The sequence below is a fragment of the Falco rusticolus genome, chromosome 5 (assembly GCF_015220075.1).
Source record: "Falco rusticolus isolate bFalRus1 chromosome 5, bFalRus1.pri, whole genome shotgun sequence".
Lineage (NCBI taxonomy): Eukaryota > Metazoa > Chordata > Aves > Falconiformes > Falconidae > Falco > Falco rusticolus.
In genome coordinates, this window is record NC_051191.1 from 48,087,284 (window position 1) to 48,095,059 (window position 7,776).

General features: G+C 41.7%; 1 protein-coding gene across 1 annotated transcript in view; it reads right to left on the reverse strand.

Moving 5' to 3' along the window:
- PLEKHG7 (pleckstrin homology and RhoGEF domain containing G7) overlaps positions 1–4,950 on the reverse strand; it is a 36,008-nt gene extending 31,058 nt beyond the window's left edge. Inside the window, exons 1-3 of the mRNA XM_037388382.1 lie at positions 4,797–4,950; positions 3,429–3,469; positions 1,416–1,511 (exon numbers count right to left, since the gene is read on the reverse strand). Coding sequence (XP_037244279.1) covers positions 1,416–1,511; positions 3,429–3,469; positions 4,797–4,950 — 291 coding nt within the window. The remainder of the gene's footprint in view (positions 1–1,415; positions 1,512–3,428; positions 3,470–4,796) is intronic.
- Between the last annotated feature and the right edge of the window lie 2,826 nt (positions 4,951–7,776).

The following is a 7,776-nucleotide window of genomic DNA, read 5'->3' on the forward strand; positions in this document are numbered from 1 at the left end:
GGAAAATGTACCAAAGGTCTGGGTCTTCATAGGTACTGGTTTTGTTTAGTCCTAAGGTGGCCACTCTCACCTTACTGAACTGCTCCAAAGTCAGACATTCACATATAAGTTAAGCACGGACAGGAGTCCCCAACAACCAAGTCTATGTGGAACTGCATATAACAGCCTGCCGTGAGAAGTGGAAGGATTGCTTTGCAAAGGGGATGGCGTTAGATGCGAGTTATCTGAATACTACCCTGGTAGCCCAAGCTTGGTGTTTCTGTGGCTAGGGGGCCTGGAGGCCAGAAGCCTTTTGGCAGACAGGCTCTGGTGGGATTTCTGTGGCTGAACTCTGGCAGTGACCTCTATGTGGCCATCTCTGAATGCACCCCTAAGGCAGCAGTGGGGGTGACCAAGTCCAACTTGGCATCTCTGTGAGCTGCGGTTTCATTCCCTAAATCACAGAATGGTCAGGATTGGGAGGGATCTATGGAGATCATCTAGTCCAGCCCCCTGCTAAAGCAGGTTCACCTGCAGCAGGTTGCACAGAGTCATGTCCAGGCAGGTTTGGAATGTCTCCAGAGAAGGAGACCCCACAGCTTCTCTGGGCAGCCTGTCCCAGTGCTCTGACACCCTCAAAGTAAAGTTCTTCCTCATATTCGGAAGGAACTTCCTGTGTTTCAGTTTGTGCCCATTGCCCCTTGTCCTGTCTCTGGGCACCACTGAAAAGAGCCTGGCCCCATCCTCCTGACGCTCACCCTTAAGACATTTGTAGGCATTGATAAGATCCCCTCTCAGTCATGTCTCCAGGCTAAACAGGCCCAGCTCTCTCAGCCTTTCCTCATCAGGGAGATGCTCATCATCTTGGTAGCCCTTCACTGGACCCTCCCAGTAGTTCCCTGTCTCTCTTGAACTGGGGAGCCCAGAACTGGACACAGCACTCCAGGTGCAGCCTCACCAGGGCAGAGCAGAGGGGGAGGACAACCTCCCTCGACCTGCTGGCCACAGTCCTCCCAATGCTCCCCAGGGTCCCATTGGCCTCCTTGGCCACCAGGGCACGCTGCTGGCTCATGGTCAGCTTGGTGTCCAAGCTGCAAGGCAGATTCTGCAGAATTTCCCAGATCTGCAGGCATTGCTGAGAGTGTTGTCCTGATGTCTTTTTTCTGAAGGTGGTACCTCCCTGATCTAGGGCAGTCTGGAGGCCTAGCAAAATCTGGGGGTGTGTGATGCCCTTGGTAAGCTTCTGTGATGCTCACAGTTTCTGTTTTGCTCCTCCATTTCAAACAAAAAAAATACACCTTATGCTTATGCATTAATTTTACAGGATGTTCTCATCTCCAGATTAATGTAGTGAAAAATGGTAATTTAAAAAGAACACAACATTTTTATTCTCATCTTTAAGTATCATTGCTATAGTACACTGAATATTTTAATACCTTAAAGCAGAAAAATTCATATGTGCTGCAGTCTATGAACTTAAAGGTTGACAGACAGTTTTCCAGATCAGACGCTTGCTTCTGCTTGTCTTTAGCCTGTTGAATGACAAAAAACTACCCTGATTCATACACTGTTTTAAAGACCATTAAGAAGTTTACCCAGCTTAATAACCTTGCTCTGATCTGTAAGGAGTTTGCCCTTAACAGGAGTGATTTCCTTGTATTTCCAGGCTCTCCTACACAGAGGTGAGGGAGTGATGGGAGGTCTGTTAGTAGCTATGGGTGGGGTGTGTTAGGTGGCTTAGGTATGGGTGTGTAAGGTCTTATTTATGTAATGCTGAAGTCTTTGGCAGGGCAAATCGTTGGTACGGCAACAGGCAATGGACTACTCTCAGAACAAATAAAATATTTTGCTTCCTTCAGCACTGTCAGAAGTAGGGGACAACAAACTCATAGCTGAAATCATCCCCCTGCCATAGGTATACAAAGCTTGTGTGATTATTTATTTATTTAACATTTTTTTAACTTGAGCTACATATTGAAAAAACTCCTTTGGTCAGTTGCAGAGTAGTGTCTATAAAATGAGCTTTTAGAAAACTCAAAGAGCAGGAGGAGTTTGTCTGTGTGAGGCATCATGAAATAAAAACAATTGCTTTTGGTTTGGCTTTGTTTTTCAGGCTGACAGTGCCGTGTAAAAAATTTAACCAATATTTATGAACTCTAATTTAGTGCTGTAAGCATAGACTTATAAGGTGTTTGCCTAAGTTTTATCTGCTTTCTGGAACAGTATACTTGTATTACATGGATTTCTATTGTCTGAACTTTAGGCACTGATTTCAAGCCAATTTTGAAATATGTGTTTGATTATAGTATTTGAAATTCAGAGTTTAAGCTCAACTCTTAATTTTGAAAAATAGCTTGAAATGGAGCAGAAACAATAATGCAATTATGTATACACACACTTAACAAATACACCAGCAAATGATCCTTCATAAATTAAATTTTATGGTATTTAATAGCCTCAGAAATAATTTTTGGCTAAATATCAAATGCATTTTTTTGCAAGTTTAAAATATTTTGCTGAATATAAAGTTTTCAGTTTTAGGCTATGCTCTTTCAAATGCTATAGAAATGGTATTGGATGAAGTGGGAACTCTTGCTCGTGCTAATCTGAGTACTTGCATTGGTTTCACTTGCAGAAACTCTGATAGTCAAGATTTAGAAGACAAAATGCAAAAATATATTAGGAAGGGACTGTTCACAGTTATGTGTTTAGGGGTGTAAAGCTATCAAGACACTTGTAAATGATTTTTTGAATGATGAACAACACTCAGGAAATTCGGATGCCATAGTAAGTGAAAATTTTCATAACTGGAAAAGACAAGATGTGTTAGACAAGGAAATTAACTGAAGTGTGTTGGTGTGTATGCTGTCACTGGTGAGTGTGAGGGTGCTTATGAGGACAGGAAAGGCCTAAAAAAGCATCTAAAAAGCTACTCTGATAGCCTAGATCACTTCCACATGAGTGGGAATTAGGCAGATACTCCAGAGCCTAGGCATGAAGGTGCATGCAGAAAATACAGGGTACACTGTGGGCAGAGCAATGATGCAACCGAACCACCTTGTGCTCTCTTACCCCAGGGAGCTGCGCTGGACCTGCTGCCACCTCTGAACACCTTGAATGAGAGCTTCTGCATTGCCTGCACTGCTCTACCCTCCCGATGCCAAGGGCACCTCTCCTCCCACTACCCATGGGGATGGAGAGCAGCAGCACTGACTGTGTTGTGATGTGCAGTGGCACTGGTGGCTGTACTGCAGCCACCTTATCTTAATTGCAGATTAATGTCCAAGCAGTCCCAGGTTTGGCTGAGACCTCTGAGTTTAGATCACTTGCTGGCTGCCTTTCTCCAAGGGCAGTAAAGAAATTATTTTTACCCAGGTTAGTTATGGGAGAAAGCAAGGTCAGTGAAAAAAAAAAAAAAAAAACGAAAAAAAACCTAGTGAAATACTCACAACTCCTCTTTTGGCAAATGGCCATCTTGGCTTTTTGGATTCTAATGGGTGAAACAAAAGTGTTATCAGTAAAAGAACAAATAGTTAGAAAGAAAACTTATTTATATGTTGGTGGTGGGGCTTTTTGTTGTTGTTTTGGTTTTTTTATGAAGCCTGAGGTACTATACTCTACTTGGCTTAGATTTAATACTTGTGTTTAGACAGTTTGTGCACCAGATTTAAAACCCATTAAGCCTGTTGGGTTCCTCCCAGCAAGAGTCATGTCTATCTGTGCTGGGGTATTGGATGATGCTAAACACTCCCACTTGTTTCAGATGATAGGTATGTGATTGTCAATTCTTTATGTGGGAAAATGCATCATATCTCAAGCCAATTCTTGAAGATATTGTTTTGAAGCAAGAATGAGGGTATGTCTGCTCATTAGTGATATCTTGGAGCTATGCAGGTATTTTAAACTCCTGTAAATAAACAATCCTACAAACCCTAAGCCTCAGATCTGTCTTGGAGCTAGCACAGTGGTGCTGGCTGTAGTTTATGGTCCTTAGTGAGGCTCAGGGAAAGCTGGGGATCTAGATGTAGGAATGTACTGGTGAGAGGTGAGGAATGCCTGTGTTTGTTCAGCAAGAAATTTGGAATAGTTTTCTAAATGTGGCACCCACCTTCAGGCCATTGTGTGACTCGGAATCACAGTCAAAACCCTCTTTTTAGATTTTAGTTATGGATATCTTGTTTGCTTTCATGAAACTGCTGGTTGTGACCTTGACTGACTTATTGAGAAAATCTAATCTCTGGTCACCAGCATCTTCTGGTCTCTGGCAATCACACTGCACACTATACTGTATTCCACAATAGATACTTGTTGAAATTGTTTGCAAGTCTACGTTTCAGTGTTGGAAGGTCTTGTGAGCAACCTCCAGGCATTAGTTGGGTCTACCATCTTCTGTGATTAGACCACTACTGGAAAAGAGTGGCATGGGCCACTTTCTTCCCTCTGCTTGAAGCTGTGCACCTAGGAATTTGTAACTCTGCTGCTTGCAGGTGGAGATCCTGGCCTGGGCTCTGCTTGCTCCTAGTCTGTGGAGGAGGGAGGTGATCCATGCCCTGCCCCCTTATCTACTTCTTACATTATGCATTCAGCAATAAAACACAGGGAAAAAGGAAAAAAAAAAAAAGAAAAGAAAGGCTTGAGGGGAATTTAAAAATTAGCAATGCAGTCACTTTGGTGCGGGGTAACTGGATACCCCGTGGAGGCTGCTCTGCTTCATGTGTCATTGCTGCACCGATCCTCTCGCCCCATCCCACACCTACACATTTTTTAGTCGCGGCTTTTGCTGGGCTTAGATGACCAAACCCCACCCTGTATCTGACCTGTGCTCAGCAGGAGGACTGCGTGGGACAGGTAGTCCATGGCACTGTCTGACAGCAGGAGGTCTCCAGGGAACACCTCGAGTCCCGGCAGACTCACTACCACGGAGCTACGCCTGTGCTCAGCTGATCTGTGAGACGCAACAACAGCACACATCATCTCCTCTGCTCCTGGCTGCAGAGGAAACTTCTGAAGTGCTCCTTGCTGATGCAGGAGGAAATGAGCTAAAAAACCAAATCACAGTGGCTGTGACATAATGTGTTAAAGGAACAATGAGTAGAAAAGTTCAGTGATTGACAGCAAATATCTAATTTTCTTTCCAACTCCATATTGCTGCTGAGATCAAGGTGCTTATGGCCATGGCTTGCCTCAGATAATAGGTACTTAGAGAATTTAAATATTGGAAATCCCTAGGTTCTTCTGAGATTAGGCAAAAAGTGAGCAGAAATTTCAGAATCTATGTTTTGGCACTGGCGTCCAAAGCAGCAGTTAAATACCATGTCTCTAGTTGATATGTGGTTTATCATTACTTTTAACCTTCATATAACTCAGGTGGTTTCAAGAAAAGCCAGCATACTAGTGAAACATTTTAAATGTTGTTTGGGGGGTGGGTGTGTGTATGTTGTTGGGGTTTTTTTTGTGTGTTTTGTTCATTTTGGTTTTTTTTTTTTGTTTTGGTTTTTTTTGGTTTTTTTAAATATTTAACCTTTTGGCTAGTTTGTGCTATTTATTTTCTTTCTAAATTTTTTTATTTTTTTTGCTAATTCAAATATTTTGTATTTTGAATATAATATGACTGAGTGGCCCTGCTGATCAAAAACAAATGGCTCTTTCTAACCACTGTTGTTACTAATGGAGGGCTTTGTCCAGGACATAGATCCATCAAGTGAAGTGACACAGTATTCTGTTCCCAACAGGGTGTTTGTGCCAGAGGCTGCTTGCATTCAAATACAGAAACTATTGGTGCACATAAAAAAAATTTTTGGATTTTGCTAATAACTCACACCGATACCTAATTAGTTGCATTGTGCTGCAAAGTGACTGGTACCTACAGCTGCTGTTGTGCTGTCTTCAATTGACTGATGCATGAAGGCTGCATTAGAGTTCAAAGGGTCAGTAATTAAGTAACTGAGGGAGGAAGAATGAAGTGTGTGTACATAGATAAAAATTCTCTTTTCCAGTCATCAGTTATTGTGGATGGTATTTTTGGTCAGTGAAGTGTAATTCTTACTGCTTTTTTTGGCCTAGGCAGATACCTTACTGTGAATATCTACCCATTTGCCAACACCTGATGTGAAACCTGGCAGGTGTATTTTTCCCCTTAAGTGCATGAATAATCACTTGATAACTTATCAACTGGTGGGCTTGGAGGTAGAGAACTGGGATTTGATATGTGTAGCAGGACATGGAGATTATGGTTTTTGTTATGATCTGACAATGACATTGCTTGCAATTGCCTTAGCTAAACCAACCAAATTTTATAGATGAAACACTGCTGCTAACAACAGAAAGAGATGTAAGCTGTTGGGAGGGCCAGCTCTAGGACTTTAACACTTGGCATGTGGACACATTAGGGCTCGAAAACTATGTGTTGAGCAGTTTACAATGTGCAATGTACAAGTTCTCTAAAAGCTTTTCCTTTTCTAGTAGTTCTACTGAACAGGGAACATGGGATCTGTTTATTTAACTTTAGGGATTTACAATGAAACTGAGGTTTCTCATAAAACCAAACCTAACACATGGTTTCAGACCTTTTCTGGGTGGGATCTGTTTCTTGGTCTGTAAGACCATACCAGTGCAAGGAAGACTGCTTCCTGATGACATGCACTGAGTGCTACCCAGTGCAAGTTTTAAGTGTTGGTAACAATTGTATTAAGATGCTTCTGAAACCTCTAGTGATTCTGCAATGCAATCTCTTAGTCAGCTGGGTTATTATGCAAGCCAGATGCTGCAATATAATACCAAGATAATTCTTAAAGTTGTCACTCCAGTACTGGGAAATTTTGGAGATTTATTTCAGGTTGGATTCACATGAAAAATTTGCCAATGTGTTATTGATTTTTAAAGTACCTAGCCTACTTCAGAATTTATTTGAAGTTGGAGGCTAGTGGTTTATGAAGATTACTAATGGGAAGTACAGTTTCATCATTAACGGAGTTAAATGGTGTCATTTCCCTAGATCAAAAAGGCCTTGAACTTCAGACACATATGTCTAAACAAGCTCTTCACAGAGGTATGCAAGCCTGTGATGTGTGGGAGCATGCCAAGGTCACTTGGATTTGTGTCTACAATATACCTTTGCAATCTGACATGCCTGGGCTGATTAATGACTTATGCTTCACAGGTGAAGGTACAGGTATCTGTGATCACCTGGCCTGATGCCTGTAGATGTATTAGATACATTAGATGCCTTTGTTAGTTTTACGGGAGAAATGAAACTAATGAAGTGCTGTGTAATGAAATTTACCAGTTTTTGCATCTGTATGCAATATTTTAGCATCTTTTCACACCTACATACCCTGCGGCTTTGCCTTTTTCTTTAGTTTTTGATTGTTTTTCTTACTAGGGGCAGATGACTGAAGTGTTTGAGCGACAGAAATGCTTATTCTGTAGGGATGAACTCAAGCACCTGCGGAGATATCATCTGCAATAATTCCTCCTTTAAATCTACTCGTTTTGTGAAACAAGATGATGTCACAGGTTTGCATTAAAAAGTTATGGAAAATTGTTAAAGACACTGAACCAGCTCATGGTCTGCACAAGTAAATACCGTGTGCATATAGTTGTTTCTAGGGCATGGAGAATTTCAGCTGATTGCTTTTTAGAGGTGTGTATCTTTATATGTCCATAATCTTAGTCTAGATAGCTGCCCCAGGAAACAAACATCTATATATATCACATTACCTAAATAACAGATATATTATTGGCCACTCAGGGAGGGTATTTGGACTCCCTGATTCAAAGAGTTAGCATGACACTTTA